Source organism: Sycon ciliatum, chromosome 1 (genome assembly GCF_964019385.1).
Source record: "Sycon ciliatum chromosome 1, ocSycCili1.1, whole genome shotgun sequence".
Taxonomy (NCBI): domain Eukaryota; kingdom Metazoa; phylum Porifera; class Calcarea; order Leucosolenida; family Sycettidae; genus Sycon; species Sycon ciliatum.
Window position 1 is genome coordinate 92,482,185 of NC_088643.1, and position 27,675 is coordinate 92,509,859.

Sequence of the window (27,675 nt, forward strand, 5' to 3'; positions counted from 1 at the left end):
GTAGACCAGGGAGTCGTCAAATACCGGTATTTGACGACTCCCTGCTGTGGACTACAGTACCACGAGTCAAAACTGCAAATACATTACTGTACGTACAACTCACGACATCTTGTAACATGCTGTCATCGTCAAACATGACACGCTGCCCGAGGGGTGACGCTTGACAGTCGATGGGTTGTTTTCGGGATGGCTGCAGACACCCTTCTTCTTCGTTGCGAGTCTCCTCTGTTGCACTCCACTCCTTGACTGGTCCGGTAGTCCGGTTGATTACATGCCGATTGTATTTCTGTGCGTGTTGATTCCATGGTCGTTTTACGTTCCTTCCGCGGCCTGCCCCGTTTTGACGATGACTGCTATCGTCACTTTCAATATCGCTGCGCCCAGGTCTCCTTCACTCAGTTTCTTCACCTGGCTTCTTGTGACTCTGCCAGTACCTCTCAGTTCTGTTGTTATCTTGGGTGGTTTACGTGCTGGTCTTCTTCACACCGGTCTGTGATCAGCCATGTTCCTCACCTACCGAGGAGGAGATATGCGCATACATCCACACTGGATGCAGACGAAGATCGTCCAGAAGTAAGTTAGACTGCATCACACATTGATACTGGTAGTAACAGAAACAATTAATAACAGGAGACAGTTGGACCAGCATCGGATGATGGGAGAGAGGATGACAAGGAGAAGGAACGGCAGGTGCAGGACGAGGGGGAGGTGCGACTGGTGCAGGATACGGGGGGGGGGGGGGGTGCGACCGGTGCAGGACAAGGGGAAGTACAACCCGGCGGTACAGGACGAGGGGAAGGTACCGGCGCGTTGACCATAACCCAGTGTACTAGTACGTCGAGTCAGCAGACTAGTGAGTAGTGTTGTCCAGTAGACCCGGTGCACCTTGTACACACCATTGCCCTTTGGCTTTGTCTGTAGTGTAGGCGCTAGTATGATAGGCTAGTGTACTAATGTCAGTACGTGATTGTAATGACTACCACTACAGACTACATACTAGTAAACAGTACTCGTCAGTAGCACCAGTGCCTTCAGTGCCTTCAGCCTGGGGAAAGCCCTACATAATCATTACTACTACATTATTTTAATAGGCTACAAAAACAAGTACTGAAGTAGATCTACACGTACTACATGTACGATAGTTTACCCAGTCCCTAGCCCTATGGTGTACTGTAGTTGACAGTCTGCTGTCACTTATTGGGGCAGAAGGCCTCCGGTGGCGTGTCCTTTCCCACTACTTCACGTCTAGCAGCAGCAGTTGATTGATTGGGATGCGCAAGATTGACATAAGCCTGGAGGAAACGTGAGTTTGCCTGCTATGCGCATATGCGCGTTCCACCCATTACTCCACGCTCTCAAGTCAGCCAATAAACCACCATGATTCTTGTCCTTGAACTCGCAGTCTTCTCTGGCACAGCGTGCAGAGCAGCACTCAGGGTAGCACGCTGCTAGCTCTACAAGTACAACTAACTAATTTTACTTTACAAGTCCTCGCTAAAATTATAATGATCTGAACATGATGATACATGTATGAACGTCTAAGTAACCCTGTCCTTGGAGTGGTTCCTCTGCCCTGAACAGATTCCGTTGTAACACACTCCAAGCACTATTTAGCTGCTGTTTACTAGACAATACTGTGCTCTGTGTTAGGTGCAGCGTAGATCTACCAGTAGTGCTAGCGTCTTCCGATGTCCGATTTATGAGACTCTTCATCTAGCAACGACTTCGACTTACGAATGGTCGTTACGTAGATCTACGTAGCGGTAACAAATCCGGTTCTGCGTGTTACTAGCGGGTCGTCACTGAGTCCAGCATGGCGGAAGGGGCAGGCGATTCACCCCAGACGGTGAGATCAAAGCCAACGGGTCCGGGTAGTGCAGGCAAGCAGGACCCCGAGGATGGCCAAGACAGCGCACTTGTGGAAGGTAAGTACTTCGGCATTAGTTGAGTCGGGTCTCGAGCCTGTATATTTTGGTGCTTACTCGTACACTGTCAATACTTGAGTCGAGAAGAAGATTTGCATCCACGGAGCACCTGGCTGTTTTTCTGAAATTCTGACAGAAGGGTTTTCGGATACTAGTGATGGATCTACATTCTACACTGAAAAGTAACACTTAGTTTTTCGTCAGGGCGTGCAGGGAGTACTAGAAAAACAGCATAGTCCCTGTTTTCGTCCTTTGCGATCAGCGCTGCACAGCGCAACCTGGGCCAAAGCATAGCCAGGCCAGGCAAGCGGTCTTATCGGATCCGGAGTAGATCTACTGTACGTCTTTGTACAAACTGACCGACCTGTTGACGAGCCAAGCACATCGCAACCTGCAAAATGCAAAATGTAATGTACTACAACCATAGTGCATACTACAGTACCCGCAATTGGACGAGTTCGATTGCATATCGGAGCTTCGAGCTTCGATAATTATAACATTGTATATGAACCCGAAATCGGGTTTTCCTTTGCTCGAGATAGCTAACTGTTATATCTCCGCTCTCCGCTCCTCATACAATCCCCACTTCACATCACAATGCATCATTGCTTGTGAAATGGGCAATTACACTTCCCGACCCCAGATTTTGAAATTCTCGGATTACCAGAATGAGGGGATCATGCCCATGTAAATGAAAAACTCCATTTGATTAAACTGTTCACTCTCCCGAAGGAGAGCGAGGAGAAATACCTTACTTCTCCAAACGAGCATGCGTTGCATGTGTATTGGCACCTCATTTTGTGTATATGTCAGTTATAGTAGTCCGCAATGCTGCTTTTCTAATTCTCATTATGATTAGCATGCAATGTACTACCCGAAGTACTGAATTTACTTCTTTTGTACTCTATAATCTAATGTATCTTCTACCTATTCTCCCTTACGAACATACTTTCTCATTTTCCATGCTTACTTAGGAGACTCCCTTCGATAGGCATCTATTTGCCTCTGGAGGATCCGTGAAATAAAAATCAATAAAAATCAATCAATCAATCATTGACCCAGCTTGTTCCTCATTCCGATTCATTCCATTTGGCCTAAGCGAAGACTAGTGGCCAAGCTTGCTTGGCGATGTCAACGCGAAACGGCTGATAATAAAAAAAAATAATGAATGACAGACTGGAATCTGCCGTGAATTCTGTGCTCATGATCCACTCGACCGAGCCGTGGAAAGTGTTCACAGACATTCATACAATTATTTGTACAAACCAGTCGTATGCATGCAGCAGATACGTGTAATGTCAAGACAGCATACACCGAATGCGTTAGTTCTGGCCGGAGAATTAGAAATTCTGCCTTCAGTTCAGAACTGGGACGGAACTGGATTCCGTGGATTCTGATGGCGAAATCTGTGTAATCGAACTGTGCCGTATGCATGGTGGGGAGTTCTAGAATGGACAGAGTTGTGGTGATCGAACTCTCCCATTGTAGTACACGCAAGAATGCTTTACCACCTTTTCTACCCATTTATTATTGAAATGCTATGATTTTTGGCTCTAACATTTTTAAATGTTCGGGCGTGCCGGGCCGGATTGGCACATACACTATTGGCTGACGGTACCATCCCGAAACGCCTTCCGGCATCTCAATGTAATCACATGGTACTGTTGGTTGTGATATTGCATTTCAGGACTTGCAACACGACGAGAAGCACTGGCGGCTTGGAGCAAGAACAACAAATGTCTTTCCTTTCACCTGTTTGTTGCGTTTGCACTGTCCATTGCGGTGTTTTGTGTTGGAGTTTACGTGCATCATTCGCTTGACTCAACCAATGTGTTCGTTGGTCTCAATGCCGTGCCTTGGTTGGCAGCAATGCTGGTGAGTGTTTTCTGCTCTGGTACACAGTCTGGTGATGTGTGTGTGTGTGTGTGTGTGTGTGTGTGTGTGTGTGTGTGTGTGTGTGTGTGTGTGTGTGTGTGTGTGTGTGTATGTGTGTGTGTGTGTGTGTGTGTGTGTGTGTGTGTGTGTGTGTGTGTGTGTGTGGTGTGTGTGTGGGGGTGTGGTGTGTGTGTGGGGGGGGGGGGGAGGGGGGTGTTTCATACCCCTGCACTGACACTATTTTACTGTCTTCTGTGTATGTACATGTAGATGTGCTCTCCGACAGATATTGAACTGAAAATGTAGTAGTTCAAGTGAAATGTTGTAGTTCAACAAGGATAATAATGAGGAAAAGTAACAGCTTGAACTATGAAGGAACTGGCATGCGTCAAAGAAGCGTGTAACTCACTCACAAATGGTTGGAAAAGAAGTGAAGCTGCCAGATTGAGGAAAACATGGTCTTTTAGTACTCCCCGGCTGGGACTCGGTCAGCATCACTCCCCGGCACATGAAGTATCTACAGGAACTGTTCTAATAGGCTCCTTTTCCCCCATGTTATCTTCTGCTTTGTGTTACAATATAACAGACCGGCATAACGCTTGGCTTTTTCCTACCAACCCACATGCAATCTAGTCATCCCAGTGGAAACGGTACTCTAGCAGTAAGTCAGTCATGACGTAATCAATGTCAGTCATGACGTAATCAATGTACATGTGAAACTATAAACTAGTATAGTGTAATGTGAGTCTATGCTATCTTTGTTGGAGTGCTTTCGTCCCGCTGGGTCTTGCCAAGGCCAAGTACGTGTTCCACTTGATCCACAAAGTACTTTGCCGGGTTTTGCCTCTGTGTGTGTGTGTGTTTGTGTGTGTGTGTGCGTGTGTGTGTGTGTGTGTATGCATGTGTGTGTGTGTGTATGTATGTCCTAGGAGAATGTCTGGGCAGTGTTCTTGGTGTTGTCACTTATTCTGGACTTGCTGACCATGTGCTTCGCTGCTGCCAATGCCAATGAGGAATTCCTAGAGTCTAAGCCAAAACAGTACACAATAGTACTGGCTGTGATGTATGGTAAGCCGCGGCTGTGTGTTTTGCTAGTCAATGCATGTCACAGTTTGTCAGATTATGGGTACATTATGTTTTGACTACTCTTGCCCTTTCTTACTTTGTGTGTGTACAATCACTGTGCATGCATGCATGGTGTGCGCGTGTGTGTGCATATGTGTGTGTGTGCATATGTATGTGTGTTTGTGTGTGTGTGTGTGTGTGTGTGTATGTGTGCGTCTCTCTCTCTTTCTTTCTCTCTCTCTCTCTCTCTCTCTTTCTCTCTCTCTCTCTCTCTCTCTCTCTCTCTCTCTCTCTCTCTCTCTCTCTCTCTCTCGCGCGCGCGCCCGCGCGCGGCTAAAGTCTAGACTGACAACCTGCTTTAAATCATGCACCTGCTTTCAGGCGTAAACACCCTGTTGTAGAGGTCTCAGTCCTCATTTGTTAGACTTACCTGTCTTTATAAATGTAACTTTCTCTCTCTCTCTCTCTCTCTCTCTCTCTCTCTCTCTCTCTCTCTCGCTCTCTCGCTCTCTCTCCGAGCTCTCTCTCTCTCTCTCTCTCTCTCTCTCTCTCGCTCTCTCACTCTCTCTTTCTCTTTCTCTCACCTGGTCTTCACAAGTGCAAGCATATTTGGCTAGTTAGCCGGCTTGTAGGTACTAGCAGTGATTGTGTGTGTGTCACAAGTGTGTGTTGGTTTGCATTGTATGCCCTCTAACCCTGGCACTGGCAGGCGTGCTTGTACTAGAGGTTACACTGTCAATACTATTCTACCTGGGTTGCATCGCTGTGTGCGGCGAGAAGCGGAACGAGAGCCGTTCACGCAGACAGTCACGGCAATCCACCAGCCGCCTACTGAACGGGCGAAAAGCATCAACACAGTCGGCTGACAGACAGGCTACTGAGGCAGCCGAACAGCCGAAACCCAAGGTACTGTATCCTATGCTGCTGTTATAGTGTAAATTGATGCAACTCCATCAGAATCATACGGTCTTGTTGAGTGTATTGCATGGCAGTATCCGGCACTTGGTCATGACCAGAATAGACCCACCACAGTTGGTGACTGGGTATGCGGCGAGCTGACTGGGTATGCGGTGAGCTGACTGGGTATGTGAGCATGTGTGTGTGGGGGGGGGGGGGGGGGGGTGCAAGTGCTTCTTGAACTACAGTGGAACTCACTGAGTAATTACTCCGACTGAAGTCATACATACTTGCTTAGCAAGGACATTGTCATAACTGCACGGATGTATTCCTCCAGAACTGTACCTCGCATACTAAGTACACAGGTTCCTGCTGTCGGCCATGCAGGTACGGCTTATCACAGTTGCACTGTACATTTGCTTATCACAGTTGCACTGTACATTTGCTTATCACAGTTGCACTGTACATTTGCAGCATCCTGGCGACAGCAGTGTACTCGGCTTCCCCGGCTTTGCTCTGTCTTGTCATGATCCGGCAAGGGCAGTATGTGTGTATACTCGTTGACTGTTGCTAATGCATGGTATGTGTGTACATGATTGTGTCTCTGTGTGTTTGTGTGTTGTACAATTGGCAGAAACCAGCAAGTCTGGACGTGTATTTGCCGAATGATGACTTTGCCAATGCCCCGCCAGCAACCGGTGGGTCCTCTGGTGGCATGATTTCATCACGTGCACGTCCATCCAGTCAGGTATTCGATACGGCCGCGTCACCAATGTCTATCAACGCACCTCTGTAATTCAAACACATCTACAGTCATCTGTCAATACACTGCATCGTCAATGACTCTATGATACGAGAGCAGTAGTCACTGAGAAGCACTGTCACGGTTTGCTGGTCAATACCATGGCATGATGGGCTGATGCCATGCATTTACTTTTCGCGTTATCATATTAACATCTGTGACCATTGCCCCATTGGGTTACGGCTGGACAAAACAGAAAGACACAATTCCTTTATCTGAGAGTTATTTAAATTATTCTCTTTCTTACTTAGAAGCTGCGACTTCGGCGGTAATAGTCATGAAGTTGGTTGCTCCAACGAGGAGCACACGCTCCTCGCTCCTCCACGCTCCTCGTGTGCTCCTCGTTGGAGCAACCAACTTTATTCTCTTTCTTGCTGGGTGTATTTCAAATTTTTCAAGGGGAGTATTTTACTTAAAAGTCGTTGTTACAAGTAATCCGATATTGGATTTTTTGAGGTTTGCCTCTTGCATTCAGGCTGTGTACCTGCTTTATGATTTCGGCATGTTTATTTTGGCCAAGAAGGGCTAGAGGCAGGTGTCTGTGTTACTGTGTGGGTGTGTGTGCGTGCGTGCATGCGCGCGCGTGTGTGTGTGTGTGTGTGTGTGTGTGTGTCCCATATGGTGCAGTGGTATGTGCAGCGATTTCCAATCGATAGATTGCAGGTTCGATTCCCGACGATTATGGTCACACACGTCTTTCTTCTCTTTCTCAGACTCTTCCTGACTTTTCTTTCATTCTCCTGGGTGGTTACCAACAGCCCAGTGCATGCCGGAGTATGTGGTGGATGTGTGTGCGGGAAAAAAATGAAAAAGACCAAAAATAGGGATTCACTGGCCAGACAATGTCACTCCAAATAGCTGTATGGTGTAGACCAGGCTGAATAGTGACGGTCAATTCTTCAGCCTTGCAAGCTGTTGAATGGTGTAATCCCAGCACAAGTTGCTATGGCTTCTGCCGTAGCATTGCTATCATCGCCTCCGGCGATGGGCGTCAAAGGTCAGGTCAGGTGTGTGTGTGTATGTGCGTGTGCGTGCATGCACGTGTGTGTGTGTGCACGTGTGTATATGCTGCATTGGAATGGTCTTACCAAAGTGCAGATCTATAGTTATAATCCATGTGTACCCTGGAATCTACTCTTTTTCCTGTGTGACTGAGACCAGGTGGGTGGTGGGCAATTACCAGGGTGGTTACAGGTAAAGAGTACAAACTTGCATAATGTGACTGCAGGGCAGGTCACGTCCATTCACTCCAGAGAGTAGTACAATACTTTAAAACACCTTTTGACCTTTGACCTTTGACGCCCATCACCGGATGTGGTGATAACCAGGGAGTGTATGACACTACTCCCTGGTGCCTAGTGGTGGTAGCCATACTACACTACAGCGGAAGCCATAGCAGCTTGACTATGACACGTTTAGACCGTTGGATGGCCATTGCTCCGTACCGTCTGGACTCAGAAGTTGCAGTACTAGTATCTCCTGCTCAAGTCAAAATCATTGGGCTTTTTGGTTTGGTTTTTATTATTTCAGTTCGTTGCCTCAACAGTACAAAGTACAAATATCAAGAAGGACGAACGCTGACTGAAGTGAAGTCCTGCCACACCCACAAATGAACATCATGCGATCACATCATCAGTTGAGCTGCTTTTTAGGTGAAGCACTGCACTTGCCCTACATGTAGCGACTCACGCTGCATGCATAGCGCCTATTAGAAGATAATTCAAGATAATTATGGCTGTGTACTTAGCGCCCATTCGAAAATCCGCTGACTCACCCCGTGAAATCATTCGCATAATCTCCCTACATGTAGGCTTTTGCCAGCCGGGGATGGTCACCATGACAGGCATGAGGGGCACCTGACCAGTCTCGTCTTTGTACACACCTACATAGTCCATGTGTCCAAGGCTTTTTCGGGCCATGTCTAGGCCTCGTGTTCAGACCCTCCGGCAGCAAAGAGAACACACTTGGGGGAGGCGGTAATCGTCAATACAAGTGAGCCAAACCAGTGTAGACAATACCAGAACACAACCTCCATCATTGACAAGTTGACAACGGCATTCAAAGCCGACGAGCTAGTTCCTCGGATAGGATGCGCTCTTGTCACTGCTGGTCCACACACCCAGTATCCCTCACACACAATTGTGATGGAGCACATCCAGGCCATGGAACTAAGAAACCGCTACCCTCTGTGTCCTGGTCTCCGACACTGGGCGACATACAGTCAGTAACTTGAAAAGGATCATCAGAATGCTGGCTTAATTGGTACACATAGTGGGGTGTCCCAAGCGACAGTGATACACATAAGGGCGTGTCCCAAGCGACAGTGATGCATTGCGGAAGATGGGTCCATTGCAAGGCAGCTAAAGCGCACAATGTATTGACACACACACACACACACACACACACACACACACACACACACACACACACACACACACACACACACACACACACACACACACACACACACACACACACACACACACACACACACACACACACTTCAGCAAATCATGGCCATCACGTCTTGCCTTCCGCAGGAGGGAGACACATGTAGATGAGAATTATTTGTCAAGATCTGCACGCATATCTTCACCCAACTAAAACACTACAGTATGTGACACATACCATACAGCCATCATGATACACACATGTCATGTGCTTGCCATTACATGTACATGTACACTTAGAAACAATAATAATAACTATGAGATGATTGTTCAGCTTGTGTACTGCTGCCGCACATTTCAACTGCTAGTTCCTCAAGTTGCTGTTATATCTGAAACTGCTGAATAACTAGTTAGTCCTTTATAAGATATCTTCAATCCGACACATTCTTGCACCAGTATACTGTTTGTATGTACACTGAATTGTCAACTAATACTTAAAAACATCATGTCTTATCTTGAATATTCAACTGATGTTCAGATGCGAATCAGTTTATGCAACCCATCAGGAGTCACACGGTTCTTAGAGAGGTCGCGGAATGGAAAGACACAATCTTGAAAATGTTAACTTAATCTTTGAAAAGTGTATTACATCAGCAATATCCATGGATCAACATCAAGCACATGTCTCGGCGAGATGATGATCGTGCTATGCCGTGATGGCATGCCGTATTCACTGTGACGTCTGCTGTTTGAGATGTTGGATTTCATGGAGGATTCTCATGCGAGGTCCTACGGGTACTTTCATCTGCTTCAGCTGGGTTTCGGTGAGAAAGGGCAGCTCAAGCATTCCAACTTTGTGTTTCTCAAACTTACGGAGGATATGCTGAGTAGAAAACACAAGATAAACATTGCAATGAAACTACAGAAAGCAAGGATACAGAGCAATAGGATTATTTAAAAAAACAATTTCGCTTAGCACAACAGTATACTGCTCCATGCTTCATGGCCATTGTGGATTTCAGAGCGGCTTGTTCAGAAAGTTTGGTCTTCAACTTCAAGTATGCCAACAGGACCAACCCCATACTTGCTATGAGTAACAAACCATCGGATACATGCCATGGTCAACAAACCATTGGATACAGGGATACATGCCATGATTTACAAAACCATGGTATACATAACATGAGTAACACGTAGTGCTAGTAACATGAGCGGATAGAGACCTGGATGCTAGTGTTGGGCTAATGCTGATGCCGATGTGCATGTCAGTACAAGTACATGTATGAACCGATTAGGCATGCAGACTTGCTATGGTCATGTAGTTCTCACCTCATCATAGCCGAGTGTGTTCAGCCACTGACGTAGGAGGTGAGGCGGTTCCTGACCAAAGAATCTGTACACACACATGCACACACACACACACACACACACACACACACACACACACACACACACACACACACACACACACACACACACACACATACACACACACACACACACACACACACACACATCACATACCGTGAAAACTTAATCACCGCAGGACGTTGTTGGTATCTACCAGCTGCTGTTCAGCCTTTCGGAGAAAAACAACACCAGCGTTAGAAGACATGCAACAACCATAGGGGGCAAATGTTGCTTCAGAAATACAAGTATCAATGGCAGACAGCTACAACGATTGGCAGACTGAGTCAAACCATGCTTTTAAAATTAAGCATACAATTGGACCGGTGTGTAGACACGTGACCTCTTTGCAAACCCACCAGGGGCGGCAGCCGTACTTAGTCTTTGTATTGTAGCTGTAATAATGACCTGGGAGGCTTGACTGGATAGGGGTCTAGGACAGTTGCTCTGCTAATGCAATGTCACGTGACGGTACCCACCACACACCAGCCACTCACTACAGTAGTACTCAAGCACTGCCTCAGGCACTTGCACTGCACGCGGCAAAGTAGTTGCATTCCATTATACATGTACTTCCAAGTACATGTACCCATATAAGGTGTTGCCAAGTGTGTATAGTATTGCGGGCACGAGAACACTTTGTAAATAAATTAGACCACTTCATGACCACAGTATGCTTGTTACACCAGGCCAGGCGAGATTGCCGGGTAGCCTTTGCTATCGGCGAGACGGCAGGCATACATATTAAATTATAGTAGTTTTAATCAAACATTGGTTCCTGTAGTGAAGGCACTGTAGCCTTTCACCATTCGCATTATGATCATACATGTAACTGGTAAAACTGATTGGTGGACCTGCAGCGCTGACTTACTTCTTCACTTTGACAGCGGATCTCTTCACTCCCGACGTCGGTGGTGTGGCAAACGAGTATGATTTATCGTAACTACCATCTGCACTCAGTCCTCCGTTGTTTTCACCAATACTGTGGCTGGTCTGGGACTGAGCCGGTACAGCACCATTGTCGATCGGCGTGGAGGACGTGGGTACTATGGAGATTTCGCTATGTCCGGGTGTTTTTGGTACAGACAGGGTCAAGCGTTCATTCGATTCCAGGCTGGACATTGACAGTTCTGATTGTCGCATCTCCTCCGCATCATTACGATTTCCATGCTTCTCCGCTGATGTTTGAACACCGTGAGCTGTTTGCAGTGCGGCGGTGTCAGATTCCAGTCGTGTTAGCCGAGTGTTCATCTGTGCATTGCACCTCGCAAGTTCCACCATCTCACAGTCCTGGCCCTCCAGCGTGTTGTGCATATGTCTGCAAGATTACCACATGGCCGAAACAATCCCAGCATCCAAGACAATACAAAATTATTACACTTCATGTACACGTTTTCAAGTTAACAATAATTATTAAGTTGGGCGTATACAGCAGAATATCTCAGTTGCAAAAGACTGGGCCCAGAGCCTCCGGCCCTTACAGACACACTGAGCCCAGAGCCTCTCAACCTTGCAAACACACTGAGCCCCCCCCCCCCCCGGCCCCATGGCCCATGTGACCCTTACAAGCACACTCAATGACTGGGCTCAGGGCTCAGGGCCCCTGGGTCTGGCCTTACAAACACACTGGGCCTTAAGTCCCGGGCTTGCCTGTACAGGCATCCTCTAAGCACTGGGGACCAGATGTATCTTAAAAGCCACTTGATATGGAACAGTTCCGACTGCCGGGCTGTGCTGCAAGGGCACAGTAGCCAGTCAAGCTAGTGACATGTCACATGGCTGGACCACTTCCAGTCAACTAACCCTGCCTTAAAGGGGAAGTTAAGGCAAAAAATTAAAATTTCACCAGTTGTAGTCTTCGGGGTGCTGAGTCGAATGGTCTTGGTCCGAGAAAGCTGAGACGCTCCCTTCCTACTTGAATCCCAATCGAACTCGCGCACTTCCACCGAAACTGGGTGACTGCGCCCTACTAGATGGGGATTTGTATGCAAAATGTCACTAAAAGCGCCATTTCGTTCTTATAAAAGCACGGATGACCGCGATTGGCCCATATGTTGTAGTCTTTTGGACGCTGAGTCGATTGGTTTTGGTCCGAAAAGGCTGCGATGCAGCGTTCCTCCTTTCTTCCCAATCGAACATGGTTGAACAAGCGGTCACGTGCTCCTGCGTACGCCAGTCACCTGGTCACCGTGCCTGCAGGGTACAACTTACTAGCCTGTTTGACCTTTTTTGGGTGCAGTCCTGTCACTCGAGTTGAACCTTGGTGTGAAAGTTGTCGCCTGCTGGCGTGGTGACCAGGTGATTTGGGCACCCAGGAGCACGTGACCGCTTCTTCAACCATGTTCGATTGGGAATAAAGGAGGAACGCTGCATCGCAGCCTTTTCGGACCAAAACCAGTCGATTCAGCGTCCAAAAGACTACAACATATGGGCCAATCGCGGTCATCCGTGCTTTTATAAGAACGAAATGGCGCTTTTAATGGAAGTTTCCGGAGGAGGAAGGAGGAAACTGTAGTTATCACCAACCCTCACCGCGCCCAGCTCACGCCGCTACGGCGTGCGACCTGAGCTGGGCGCCCTGCCCAGTATGGAACTGTCCTCAAGTCAGTCACGTATTTGGCAGCCCAGTGAGCTGTCTACCGGATCGCAGCGTGTAGAAGCGCCAAATGCGGCAGGGCCAGTCTCAGGCTGGTCGCGTAGGCGGCAGGCCGGCGGGCGACCGGCAAGGCTGCATTCGCATTTGGATCACCGAAGTGATACAGGTGCTTCGACGGCACTCCGTGGCGCATCAAGGAGGCATCTGGGGCCCAGGCAGCCCGCCCGTAAGCGCACCACCGTATCAGGTATGCGCAGGTGGAGCAGCAGAGCAAGATGTGTGCGGGACACTCACCATCATCCGGTCGACTGCATGGTTGTGCGACTTTACACAGCCGTCACTCATTACTTGCTATTGCTTGCAGAAGGCCAGAATTTTTTTGCTCTCGTTTGCTCTAAAGCTAGTTGGTTTACATGGTTTATACCCGTACCTGAGCATGGATCCTACTCAGCAGCGGATCGCTGGTATTCCTCGTTTGAGACCGCGGCGACGGCAGCGTCGGCCCTGACCAACAAGCCTCGGGCGATGAGCATGCCGGCCGAAAATGCAGGCATGGACACTGTCGTGTATGACCAGTTTAGTTGAGTTCCTTGGAGGCGCTATGATGCCGGACGGCGCATGTGTTGGCGCACGGGAGACGATTAGGACAGTACGGCGTGCGGAATACGTCGAGCTGGCCACAATGCTTCCTTCCTGTCCTGCCCACACGCAGCCAGCAGCCAAACGTGTTAGAATCGATCAATCCGATGGCAATCACTGAGTGGAATTGTCTTTGGCGGCTCCTCTTCTGGCAAGAGAAAAACTGAATCTCTAATCTACTGGGTCGAGGCCTGGCAGACTTTCAGAACCATCGCGCCTTGCAACACGAGCTTACGCCCTCTGGGGCCCTAAGTAGTCCGACAAGAAATTCATACTGCACGGCGACGAAAGGGCAGTTGGAGCAGTCTGAAATCCGGGACTTGCCGAAATCCAACCGTGACGGAACTAGCCCACTTCAGCCCCGCATGGTAGCAGAACACAAGGCTTTATCTCGCTGACTACCCATATTACGGTCACGGATAACTCCGCTGCGGACGCTCTTTCACGCGGACGATTAGTCCATTTCCTTTCATCGGCTCCCTAATCCAGCTGCTGGACTCGGCTTAGTCCTGAACTCATGCTATGCGGGAGCAACTAATCATGGCAGCAAACCGGCTGAACTTCTTCTCAACCAATGCGTGCCTCCTTTTTCATTCGCTGTGTAGTCTATCTCTCTCAGCACACGTGGGTAAGCACGCAAGCACACACACACCCACGCACACGCATACATACATACATACATACATACATACATACATACATACATACATACACACACACACATACTCTCTCTCTCTCTCTCTCTCTCTCTCTCTCTCTCTCTCTCTCTCTCTCTTATCCTCCTCTCCTCCATCCCTCACCCTGCTTCGCCTCTAAGTGCTGTCGCTCCCCTCCCCTTCCTACTCGTACTAGGCGGCATTACACCAAGTCTCAGCATGTGGGGTCTACTTTGCTGTTTTGGGGCTTTGTTTGGACATGGCAAGCTGTTATCTTTTTCCTTGCGGCTGTCGTCGCTGTTGCCATTGTTGTTTAGATACCACGGCGAGCCGGCAGTACGTGCCGGTGTTGGCGGGCTGGCGACCTTGTTTTACTTTCAGTAATTAACACTTTACCCGAGGTGCGACGGATTAATCCGTCACGACCGCGCAGGGCATATTGCAGACACGCGTATGTGCGTTACACACACACACACTCACACATTATGCGCACCCGGCGGGCAGAGCGATTGGCCCATGCTGCTTATTCAGTTGTACTAGCGGAGGCAGGGGCGATTCCCCTACGTAATCGCCCATGCGGCGGAATACCCGGCGGCCTGATACGGCGGCGTTGCGAGCAAATGCAGGGGTGGTTCCCTTTTGAGCTCTGTTTGTGGCGGCGGCAGAGGCAGGGGCAGCGCCCCTAGCCCATGCGGCGGTTGACCCGGCGGCCCGACATGGCAGTTGGCCCAGCGGTCCGATATGGCAACTGACCCGGCGGTCTGATATGGCGGCTGACCCAGCGGTCTGATATGGCGGCGGCTGACCCAGCGGTCTGATATGGCGGCTGACCCAGCGGTCTGATATGGCGGCTGACCCGGCGGTCTGATACGGCGGCTATGCGAGCAAATGCAGGGGCAGCGCCCCTTTGCGCGTGTTGTTTGCGGCGGCATTGGTCAAGGCAGTGGCAGCGCGCCTTGCCTGGGTGGCGTTATGCCCGGCGCTGCGGCTATGTTTGCAAAACGCAGGGGCCGCTCCCCTTTGAGCTTTGTATGTTCACAGCTATGTTTGCAAGATTCAGGGGCAGCTCCCCTTGGGGCCTGGTACAGTTATGTTTGCAAAAAGCAGGGGCAACTCCCCTCCGAGCCTTGTATGTAATCGTTTACAGCGATGCTTGCAGAAAGCAGGGGCAGCTCCCGTTAGTGCGTGGTATGTTTACAGCTATGTTTGCGAGGAAGAAACAAAAAAAAAAGGGCTTAGAGCTGGGTATGTTTACGGCCACGTTTGCAAAATGCAGGGGTAGCTCTCCTTGGAGCTTTAGCTAGTTGACAGCTACGCGACAAAATGCATGGACAGCTCCCCTTGGAGCTTTGGATGTTTACAGCTATGTTTGCAAAATGCAGGGGCAGCTCCCCTTGGAGCTTTTAAAACTAGTTTACAGCTGTGCGGACAAAATGCAGGGGCAGCACTCCTTGAAACTTTGGATGTTTACCACTATGTTGGCTAAATGCAGGGGCGGTTCCCCTTGGGGCTTGGATGTTTACAGCCAGGTTTGCAAATGCAGGGGTAGCTCCCCTCAGAGCGTTGTAGGTTTACAGCTAGGTTTGCCAAATGCAGGGGCAGCTCCCCTTGGAACTTTGGATGTTTACAGCTATATTTGCAAATACAGGGGCAGCTCCCCTTGGAGCCTTCTAGTTCTACGTTTACAACTATGTTTGCAAAATGCAGGGGCAGCTCCCCTTTGAGCTTCGTAGGTTTACTGCTAGGTTCGCAAAACGCAGGGGTAGCTCCCCTTTGGAGCTTTGGATGTTTACAGCTATGCTTGCAAACTGCAGGGGCAGCTCCCCTGGGAGCTTTTGAAGTTGGATGTTTACAGGTGTGGTCGCAAAATGCAGGGGCAGCTCCCCTGGGAGCTTTGGATGTTTACAGCTATGTTTGCAAATGCAGGGTAAGCCCCCCTTGGAGCCTTGGATGCTTACAACTATGTGTGCAAAAGGCAGGGACAGCTTCCCTTTGAGCTTTGTTGGTTTACAGCTAGGTTTGCAAAACGCAGGGGTAGCTCCCCTGAGCTTTGGATGTTTATAGCTATGCTTGCAAAATGCAGGGGCAGTTCCCCTTGGAGCCTTGGAAGTTTACAGCTATGTTTGCAAAATGCAGGGGCAGCTCCCCTGGGAGCATTGGATGTGTACAGCTATGTTTGCAAAATGCAGGGGCATTTCCCCTTGGAGCTTTGTATATTTACAGCTAGGCTTGAAAAATGCAGGGGCAGCTCTCCCTCGGAGCGTGGTTTGTTTGCAGCTGAGATGGGGAGTGCAACCGAAGATCTCCTTTCGAGCTTGTTTGTTCGCATTTGCTTGTTAGCACCGTAGCTCGGGCACCCAGCAGGTCCTGACTGGCCCTTAGCGCATACTCCCGGCCACATTTATTGCCTGTTGCAGGATAGGGGCCTCACCCCATATTTTTTTTGGACGATCGGCGGGCGGGAAGCCGTCATCGACCTATTAAAGAGGCAAGATACAAGAATAACTGAGAAACTAATAATTGTATACAACGCGCCAACCCTTTGGCTCTGTTGTCGGCTCTGCGGGGGGGGGGGGGGGGGCACCCAGGCATCCCCCTCGTGCGAACACCACCCGTGGAAGCGGAAACGTTGTGACGGCGTATTCAGTAGTGCCCAGCACCAGCAGGACCTACCAATCAGGGGAAAGCCTAGCAGTCCTTCATGGCAATTCCCTTGGTAGACCCCCTCAAGCTGACACAGGAGCTGGCCACCAGGAAGGGGCCTGGACGGCAGCTCTAGGTCACCGGAAGGTGGTCAGGGTTGACCCGCAAGAGATGCATGTGCGGTGGAGCCTTTGACTAAGCGGCCACCCCTTGGGGCCAGAGAAAGCGGTCTTGAGGGGCAGGTGGTCCTTAGTTGGAGGCTTGCACCGCAAACTATGAATGTGAGACCGTCCGTGCCCGGCGAAGGCGTCCATAGTACCAGGCGGGTAGCTAGTCACACTTGTATCCAACACGACAGCCCTTCGGCTGTTGTCTGCCCGGCTTGGGGCGCCCAGGTATCCCCCCGTGCGAACACTACCCGCGGAAGCTGACAAGTCGTCAGCGTATTCAGTAGTGCCCAGCACCAGCAGGAGCTACCAACCAGGGGAAAGCCTAGCAGTCCTTCATGGCAATGCCCTTGGTAGACGCCCTCAAGCTGACACAGTATCTGGCGGCCAGGAAGGTGCCCGGACGGCAGCTCCAGGCCGCCGGAAGGTGGTCAGGTTGACCCGCAAGAGATACATGTGTGGTTGAGCCTGTGGCTAACGACCACCCCTTTAAGCCAGAGAAAGCGGTCCTTAGTGGCAGGTGGTCCTTGGCTGCAGGCTTGCACCGCACAACCATTATGAATGTGAGACCGTCCGTGCCCGGCGAAGTGGTCGGTAGTACCAGGCTGGTCGCTGGTCACGGTGGTCTTTAGCTACTGGTTTCACTGTATACCGAATCAGGCATGCCATCACAGGTCTACAGCGAACAGCACAGAGATCGACGGGACCAAGAATAGGGGATAGCGTGCGGCGAGGCCACCCCCATTATTTTTGGGAGGCACGGCTTCATGTTAGAGCAGTAAATTGCAGTTAGGGACTCAGCTGAGTCAAGCTGGACTCAGCGTGTCAAGTTTGGCATAATACAATAAGCGCGCTATCCCCAAACAGTTGTGTGGTTATTGTGTGAGTGTATATGCAGGAGTCCGCGGTCACGTGAGGGGGGAGTGATAAATGGAAGTTTCCGGAGGAGGAAGGAGGAAACTGTAGTTATCACCAACCCTCACCGCGCCCAGCTCACGCCGCTACGGCGTGCGACCTGAGCTGGGCGCCCTGCCCAGTATGGAACTGTCCTCAAGTCAGTCACGTATTTGGCAGCCCAGTGAGCTGTCTACCGGATCGCAGCGTGTAGAAGCGCCAAATGCGGCAGGGCCAGTCTCAGGCTGGTCGCGTAGGCGGCAGGCTGGCGGGCGACCGGCAAGGCTGCATTCGCATTTGGATCACCGAAGTGATACAGGTGCTTCGACGGCACTCCGTGGCGCATCAAGGAGGCATCTGGGGCCCAGGCAGCCCGCCCGTAAGCGCACCACCGTATCAGGTATGCGCAGGTGGAGCAGCAGAGCAAGATGTGTGCGGGACACTCACCATCATCCGGTCGACTGCATGGTTGTGCGACTTTACACAGCCGTCACTCATTACTTGCTATTGCTTGCAGAAGGCCAGAATTTTTTTTTCTTTTTTCGCTCTTTCCCTTCTTCCAGGCACGGCTTCATGTTAGAGCAGTAAATTGCAGTTAGGGACTCAGCTGAGTCAAGCTGGACTCAGCGTGTCAAGTTTGGCATAATACAATAAGCGCGCTATCCCCAAACAGTTGTGTGGTTATTGTGTGAGTGTATATGCAGGAGTCCGCGGTCACGTGAGGGGGGAGTGATAAGTGACATTTTGCATACAAATCCCCATCTAGTAGGGCGCAGTCACCCAGTTTCGGTGGAAGTGCGCGAGTTCGATTGGGATTCAAGTAGGAAGGGAGCGTCTCAGCTTGCTCGGACCAAGACCATTCAACTCAGCACCCCGAAGACTACAACTGGTGAAATTTTAATTTTTGCCTTAACTTCCCCTTTAAAACCCTAAAATACAATAGATCCTATACAAGAACGCATAGAAAATAATGTATAATAATTATATATTCCCCCATTGATGGTAAGGACACACTTAGCTAGCGTGTGGTAAATACATGCCTGTCCGGCATATCCGCTCTCGAAGTCATTGGCACGGCAGTGTCCCACACAGGCTATAAAATGTGACGTCAAGTTCAGTAGGCCCGGCCAAGTTCTGAGGAGAATGGTGCTGTACAGTTCCAAGCTGACCTCAAGCAGGAAAGTAAACACTGGGGCACACAACAATGAAGATCAAACTCACATTCTTTCCTTTGAAAACTTCTTCTTCAACGCTTGACCTGCACAGTCACAGTGTCAGCAGACAGACAAGTTTCTTAGCTCCAACTCCGACATCAAAAAGCGGACAGAGGTCATTGGTAGAGGTCAAAGGTCATAAGGTCATGAAGCACATTTCAGTCAAAACTGCATACTAATAGATGATTGATCTGCCCAGTGTAATACTAGGGGTCCAGCCTCTGGGTCACGTGTGTGTGTGTGTATGGGGGGGGGGGCACGGTTATCCCAGATGAATTTAGGAGATCATGGGTGGCCTTCAGATGTTCCCATGACAGTGCAACCACCTTCATCCACATAACCGGTTCAACATCACAGTGTTTCACTGGGCATCTTGTCTTAGGCTGAACAACGGCAAGAAAACTGTGAATGAAATATCCTGATATAGGAATCAAGAAGCTTGACAGTCATTGATGCACACCAACTTTTTAAATAGATTCTACCTTGTTGGTATAGGGCTGATATGATCCGCCGTTGGTCGTGGAGTTGCTGTTGCATGACATGCTTCTCTGTCTCCCACTGTGTTTGCATGGCTTCCAACACACTAAGCTGCAACATAGGCATCATGATGAGACAAGCAGACACACACTAAGAGCAGCAGATGCGTTTCCTTAAACAGATCAGACAATGTCATTTTGCTCGGTCCATGGCCTAGGACTCAGTGGACCAGAACCAGAGTCTGTGCAATGCACATTCGCCATGGCAGCTAATCAACCGGAGCAGAACACAGTCACACTCAAACCAGTGTGCTCAAGTAAAATATGTCCCTAGTTTCAATGCACTGTGACTGTACAGGACCTCCGGGAACATTTTTTGGTTGGTCCAGTAGTTGGTCCAGTAGTTTCATGGCCTTGGTCCGGTGATAACCTGACCGAACGGACCGTTTCTGGCGGGCCTGCTGTACTACACTATGAAGCATTAGTGACAACTTACTCTTTGATGTACCTCTGTGAGTGAGCCATGTGCTGTATCTGTGTGCGGACAATTTAAAAGGAAACACACGCCCACATACGCACACACACACACACACACACACACACACACACACACACACACACACACACACACACACACACACACACACACACACACACACACACACACACACACACACACACACACACACACATACACACACATACACACACACACACACACACACACACACACACACGTACGTGCAATTTGGGTCACCGTGGTATACAAATAGCAGATTGGGATATACCGGTACTCGTAGCATATCATATCGGCCACAAACACAGAATTCCACTAGGCTGGCTGGCATTGTCACATTTCAGATACTTGCACTATGTCATGTTACAGCCAAGTCATGGTGAAGTACATGTATGTTGTACATGTGGTCATGTGGTCATGTATATGGTCATTGGTCATCCAGTGCCTATTTACCTGGGCTACTAGCTAGTCTTGGCTGTGGCTTGAGAAGTACATCACCGGCAGGACTGCTGGATGACAGTGATGGAGGTGTAGCTATGAATGCCGATGGTGACATGGCAACGGGTGATGTCATACCAGCAGATGATGTAGTACTGTGCTTGCCTGGTGAGCTGTCAAAGGCAGACGTCTTGGGTGAGTTGAACAATGGTGACCTGTCCTGTTGGTCAGCTACTTGTCTGTGTTGATTGGCAGCTTGTTTCTTAGGTGAATCAGAGAAGACTGACGATGATGAACCTCCTCTTCCTCCATCCACTTTGCCTGATTGAGTCTTCGCAATGGATTGAGAATTCTTGGAAGGTGACATGCTGAAGGTAGATGATTGACTGCCTCCATGGCTGGCACGGTTGCTTGCGCTGTTAGGCAATGGTGATCTGGCACTGGTATCTCTAACCACTAAGCCACTCACGGACCTGAAGCCGTCGGCCATTGGCTGCGGAGAGCGTCTGCACATATCAACATAGTTACAGTCAACTTGGCTTAGAACGACTGCGGGGGATATAACGACTGCGGATATAACGACTGCGGGGGATAACGACTGCGGGGGATATAACGACTGCGGGGGATATAACGACTGCGGGGGATAACGACTGCGGGGGATATAACGACTGCGGGGGATATAACGACTGCGGGGGATATAACGACTGCGGGGGATATAACGACTGCGGGGGATATAACGACTGCGGGGGATATAACGACTGCGGGGGATATAACGACTGCGGGGGATATAACGACTGCGGGGGATATAACGACTGCGGGGGATATAACGACTGCGGGGGATATAACGACTGCGGGGGATATAACGACTGCGGGGGATATAACGACTGCGGGGGATATAACGACTGCGGGGGATATAACGACTGCGGGGGATATAACGACTGCGGGGGATATAACGACTGCGGGGGATATAACGACTGCGGGGGATATAACGACTGCGGGGGATATAACGACTGCGGGGGATATAACGACTGCGGGGGATATAACGACTGCGGGGGATATAACGACTGCGGGGGATATAACGACTGCGGGGGATATAACGACTGCGGGGGATATAACGACTGCGGGGGATATAACGACTGCGGGGGATATAACGACTGCGGGGGATATAACGACTGCGGGGGATATAACGACTGCGGGGGATATAACGACTGCGGGGGATATAACGACTGCGGGGGATATAACGACTGCGGGGGATATAACGACTGCGGGGGATATAACGACTGCGGGGGATATAACGACTGCGGGGGATATAACGACTGCGGGGGATATAACGACTGCGGGGGATATAACGACTGCGGATATAACGACTGCGGATATAACGACTGCGGTTATAACGACTGCGGGGGATATAACGACAGTTTGCGAATAACGACTGCGGGGGATATAACGACAATTTGCGAATAACGACAGAATTTCCATGCCCAGAGCAAAATCCCATCTAACTGTAATACCTAGAATGAGACTTCGGGTATGAGGACACTTCGCGAATAAGGACACTTTTCTGATGCCCCGCCGAGTGTCGTTATACGCAAAGTTGACTGTGCAATGCACTGTCAGAATAATTATACCTCCTGACATGAATATGTAACCCCATTGAAACTGTGATGGTGATCACGGTACTGGATTGCAAGTAATGCAATGTATCGCGCATCACAGAGCATCAAGCTGTATTGCTACCTATCACCTTGCCCTGTCACGGTCCACATAACAGGATCTGCAGACTGCGTAACTGTCTATGCCACACTATGAAGATCCACTGTAATATGTCATCGCTGGTGGTGAAGTTGTGCACAGTGTAGTCATAACATGCTGCCAGCACTTCAAGTGTGCGGATTGACACCATCACAGAGGACAGGTCACCTACCACTGATTCTTATTGGCAGCAGCATCAGACGTAGTTCAACACAAACTAACCTGCTTGATGTCACAACGCCATCACTCAGCATTCTTGTCCGCCGACCAATCTCTGGGCCATGGCTGTGTGGCTTTGCAAAGTCCAGTGACCCAGGGTTGGATAAGGAACTGCTTTCCTGTAATGGCAGTGTAAAGTAATGGTATTGTGATTTCAGCCATTAACATAGATGGCTATGTGCATAGCAAGGGCGTCGGAAGCTATGTTAGGGTGGTACGGTCAGCCACCTGAAGTACAATTTACTCGTGCGGTTGGGATGTATCCTCGGAAAGTTTCGAAATTTAGAGCCCAGATCAGTGCCTTTTATTAATTCACAGGGTACCAGGGGAAAGGAGTGGTACGGTCAAAACCCGTAGTGACCGTAGCATGTCCGACGCTCCCTGCATAGGGAGGTGGCGGTGTCCCGCCTATGGTTGGTGAAAATCATGACAGGAACATGAAACTTTTTTTACATTAAAGGGGAACTGTCACCAGAAATGTTCTTTGTCCTATCTTGTAGTTCTTTGGCTCCTGGTCACGATGGTGTTATTCGTTTTTTTCTCTGCGATGACTGGAAGTGGGTGAAAACTTGAAAAGAAGGTCCCCAAAGTTGTCCCGAAGTACCGAGTGACGTCACGCCGGACTTGACCTCCACACGTACATTCATCGTCAAAAACGAAGTCCAGCCCGTGTGCTGGTCGATCGAGCCAACTGTTCGATGTACGGTGCACGCTTGCCTTCTGAACTCGGACACTCGATATGCAGAACGCCAAAAAGGGACAAAATAATAAAAAAAGTCGACAGCAGTTTGTCGCACTGTACTGGTACTTCCTCCACGAAGCTCCAGCTCTTTGTTTTATTTGTGATTACGAAGGAGTGGAAGGATGTTTGTTTGCTGTTAGTGTGACACACATACCTCGTACTTGAAAATGATGTTGTATCGAAGGTGGCGGTGTTGCCCACCCGGCTCTGAAATGAAAGTCGTCGGAGTTTGTCATCTGCATCTTCAGCAACATCGCCAGATGAATCGCCTTCACGTAACTACATTGCGTTCCTTTGGGGCTCGGGTTGGTGGTGTTATCGCCGGCCGGAGGAGTATTGTTTTCTGCATACGCACTCATCATCGTGTTGTTCCTCACACGAAAAGTTCAAAACAACGACGTACTTCCGTGCTCACAAAAATAAAACTTAGATCCTCGCGGAAGAAGTCAAAAAGGTGAAAGCTCAGCTGCTTATCATTTTGATTTGGCTGTGTAGCTGCACGTGGGTTTCTGCCTCTTTGGCATTCTCCTTCCCATCTGTATTACAGTTCAAAAGGCACACTTGCACCGTACATTGGAACCGCTAGCTCGATCGACGAGCACACGGGCTGGACTTCGTGTTTGACGACGAATGGACGCGTGGAGGTCAAGTCCGGTGTGACGTCACTCGGTACTTCGGGACAATTTTGGGGACCTTCTTTTCAAGTTTTCACCCACTTCCAGCCATCGCAGAGAATAACGAATAACACCATCGTGATCAGGAGCCAAAGAACTACAAGATAAGACAAAGAATTTTTTTGGTTACAGATCCCCTTCAACTAGTAATGTGCAAGCATGTACTTTAAAAATACTTTAAAAAAAGTATTCATTTGCTTGAGGGTACTTAAGTTCAAGTCACATGACCAACCTCAGTTGTAGGTGATGTCACCGTGCCATCAGAAGCAAAGGCACTATCACTACTGCTGTCACACTTGCTGTGGGAGGTGCTGACGGGGATTTCCCTCATGGGCATGACGGCTTGACCATTCCAATCTCTGCTTGTAACAGTGCTTGTACTGCCAATTCCACTGCTGCTAGTGCTGCTTGCCATGGAAACTCCCTGGAAAGTGTGACAGTAGAGATTTTTATGAAACAAATATTTAGAACCTTTCGTCTTGATTGCACATACATGTATGGAAAAACAACAAAAGGTCCAGCACACATCAGATGTGCCTATTCAGAAAGATGCACAGTTTCCGCATGTCAAATTGAATACTAGTAAACAGAGGAAAGAAGAGTTGACAGTTCATTCCACTCATCATAGTTTGTACAAGTGATTGCATTGCAAATTTGCAATGCACTAATTTCACACCAAAACCTACAACACACAATTCCCCCAAAACGTAGCCAGCATGAGAACCACGCCAATCAGTGACACAGTGGATATGTCACGGATGTGTGAGCACTCTGCGGCAGCCACATCTACTAGCTAAACAGTGGCCATACACTACAAGAACAGTCTGCATGTATACCATCATGCATAACATCATGCATAACACAATGCAATGTCAAAGTACCTGGATGGTGTCTGTAGCATGACTGCCTGAATCCTTCTCCTCTTGCCTATCACCCCATGCCTCTGTCACACCTCGCCGTCCCAGTGAGGACATGGCCTTGTTTGGAGAGCGGTTTTGCCCCTGTGAACACATTTGTGCACATACGCGCGCGCACGCGCACACACACACATACACACACACACACACACGCACACACACACACACACACACACACGCACACACGCACACGCACACGCACACACACACACGCACGCACACACACACACACACACACACACACACACACACACGCACACACACACACACACGCACACACACACGCACACACACACACACACACACAACTCAATGAAACACTACAATCATGTTTAGTAGAGGATGAAAAGTTATATCAGTCAGAGGCATGGGTGACCTCTGTGGTGGTATCAGTCAGAGGCATGGGTGACCTCTGTGGTGGTATCAGTCAGAGGCATGGGTGACCTCTGTGAGTTATATCAGTCAGAGGCATGGGCGACCTCTGTGGTGGTATCATAGTAGTGCTCTGTGTACTTCAACACACTGATCGCCTAGACTGTCAGACAAACACATAATATCCGCCATACGTGCACGACGCACGCACACATGATAGCGTGATCGGTACTCAGCGGCACTTGTACCATCAACTAACATAATGTAGAAGATGTACATGTTTAAAGGAGCTATCTGCATGATGCACTGAGTTGTCCACTGACATTGCTCACCGAAAGTGCGAAATGCCCGTTTACCGACTCTCCGGTTTTCTTTGTAGGGACCACATCTGGCTGAGGATTGGCACTGTGACTATGGTGTTGGCCTGATTGATTGTTACCCTGGCCACGCATGGACACATCCGCACTATGACTGCTATCAGTCGGGGACATGTCAGCAGACTGACGTACTGGTCGGAGGACCTCTCCAGAACGACGTGAAGATCTGTTGCGTGTGGAGACATCATCCTGAATACCAAAGAAATACGGGAGAAACACAGGAGAAATAGAATCATGAAAATGACTTTTCAGGGGTAGAGTTTAATGCGAAGCACGCCGTCAGAAATATCTTTTAGCCAATGGGTCAACATATGGCTGCAGTATGCCCGATGTAGGCTCATTGCTAACTGCATGTGTGCATCAACTTTACGAACTGTGTACCATATTTTCCAGAGTATAAGCCGCACAAAAATATGGGTACGGCTTATAATCTGGAATATTGCTCCAAGTCAGAGCACTGATGTTGACAGGACATGTACTAGTTGTTACTAGTTACATGTACTAGTTGTTTATCGACATGAGTTCACCTCCACTTTTGCAACCATGCCAATTACTTGTATATGATTGATTACCTGCTCTTCTCTTTCTTCAATAGGCACTCCTGGCAAGGCAACTTGATCTGTGGGAGAGAGAGATATACATGCAAGGCTGAGGTCAGAAATCAGGGAAAAGAGGTCAGGGGTCAGAGGTCAGGGGTCAGAGGTCAGGGGTCAGAGGTCAGGGTCAGAGGTCAGGTCAGAGGTTAGAGGTCGACAGGGTCAGTTCAAGAGGTCATAAAGGCAAACGTCAATCTTCACCATGCCGGTTGGGAAGTCAAAGTCAATTGTACCTGCGAACGTATCATACTGGCCAACCCTCCCGTTTTTCCCGGGAAAATCCCGGAAAATCAACACTCCTCCCGGGGTCCCGGGGATTTTAAGCAAACTCCCGGAAAAACCACAGTTTTGTCTGATACAGGATTTTCCTGAAAACTCCATGGTTTCTCCCCGAATGTCCCGGTTTTTTGAACTTTTTTCAAATGTATGTACGGTGCTCACTCGCACTTCAAACTGTGCACAGCACTTTCAAGACCTGGCCATTATAGGCCATTCACACGACGGCCAAACTTACTTTTATCGTACTGTTTCCAAGGATATTTACTCGGATACGATAAACTTGGACACCCGCGTGCAACTGATTTTTTATCTTGGCCGAGGCCCTTTTGCTCGCGATTATCTTTGCACGCCAGGAAAAGTGTCGGTTGTTGAAAGTGCGTACTGCAAATGCAGTGCTTGAACAAGGGAAAATTCAAAATTGAACATTTCCCGGCATTTTCAGGAGGTCACTATGGATACATTGACGGTTGCAAAGTTTGCCCAGCACCGTGTGAACTGGATCACGGTTTGCCAGTGTTATCTTGGTCACACACGTGCAAATGTTTACACGTCGTGTGAATGGCCTATTACATGCCTAGCCTGCAAGACCTGCACTGACAAAGTGACAGGCGGGCGTCGACTGATCAAACTGCACTACAGGGTCGAACTGATCTGCAGATCTGCAGAGTCGAACGTTTTTTGGGCGAGAAAAGCTCTTTTTCACTTGTTTTTGTGCCATCCAGGGATTTTGAGAGAAATCCAGGGATTCTGCATGTCTTGTCAAGGGATTGAGATTGTGGTGGTTGGTCAGTATGACGTATACTATTATCTTTGAAGAAGTATTAGAATAAATTGAGGAGGTATTTGTACTGTTGAACAGGAGGTCCAGGTGTACCAATCAGTGTGTGTGTAAACTCTATGATTGTATTCATTGCATACTAAGATGAAACTGTTTAGAACTGAAACATCTACCCAAGTTGCAAGAACCTGGGGCGTGTGGGTTTCAAGGTTGGAGCCTGCCTCCAACAGCGGTACCCAGATTCCATGTTCTATACATACCTGTGCTGGCTTGGCGGCTGGGCAGGCCATGATCTGATACAACCTGATAGAAAAGTAGAGAAGCAGAGTGACATACATGTTCCCCTCCATGACTGCCTTCATCACTCT

General features: G+C 49.1%; 2 protein-coding genes across 2 annotated transcripts in view; one reads left to right on the forward strand and one right to left on the reverse strand.

Moving 5' to 3' along the window:
* Positions 1–1,424: 1,424 nt before the first annotated feature.
* On the forward strand, positions 1,425–7,099 carry LOC135806516 (uncharacterized). The gene is made up of 6 exons (XM_065320708.1): positions 1,425–1,925; positions 3,613–3,800; positions 4,387–4,461; positions 4,730–4,868; positions 5,575–5,771; positions 6,397–7,099. Exons 1-6 carry the CDS (start codon positions 1,814–1,816, stop codon positions 6,556–6,558), a joined length of 873 nt encoding a protein of 290 aa, XP_065176780.1. The 5' UTR covers positions 1,425–1,813; the 3' UTR covers positions 6,559–7,099.
* Positions 7,100–9,084: 1,985 nt separating this feature from the next.
* The window catches only part of LOC135806517 (serine-rich adhesin for platelets-like), a 30,068-nt gene continuing 11,477 nt past the window's right edge, over positions 9,085–27,675 (reverse strand). Inside the window, exons 8-20 of the mRNA XM_065320709.1 lie at positions 27,568–27,610; positions 26,227–26,273; positions 25,610–25,843; positions 24,870–24,989; positions 24,221–24,412; positions 22,576–22,691; positions 20,617–21,107; positions 20,143–20,180; positions 19,653–19,758; positions 19,178–19,214; positions 11,233–11,679; positions 10,284–10,347; positions 9,085–9,837 (exon numbers count right to left, since the gene is read on the reverse strand). Coding sequence (XP_065176781.1) covers positions 9,685–9,837; positions 10,284–10,347; positions 11,233–11,679; positions 19,178–19,214; positions 19,653–19,758; positions 20,143–20,180; positions 20,617–21,107; positions 22,576–22,691; positions 24,221–24,412; positions 24,870–24,989; positions 25,610–25,843; positions 26,227–26,273; positions 27,568–27,610 — 2,088 coding nt within the window. The 3' untranslated portion in view covers positions 9,085–9,684. The remainder of the gene's footprint in view (positions 9,838–10,283; positions 10,348–11,232; positions 11,680–19,177; positions 19,215–19,652; positions 19,759–20,142; positions 20,181–20,616; positions 21,108–22,575; positions 22,692–24,220; positions 24,413–24,869; positions 24,990–25,609; positions 25,844–26,226; positions 26,274–27,567; positions 27,611–27,675) is intronic.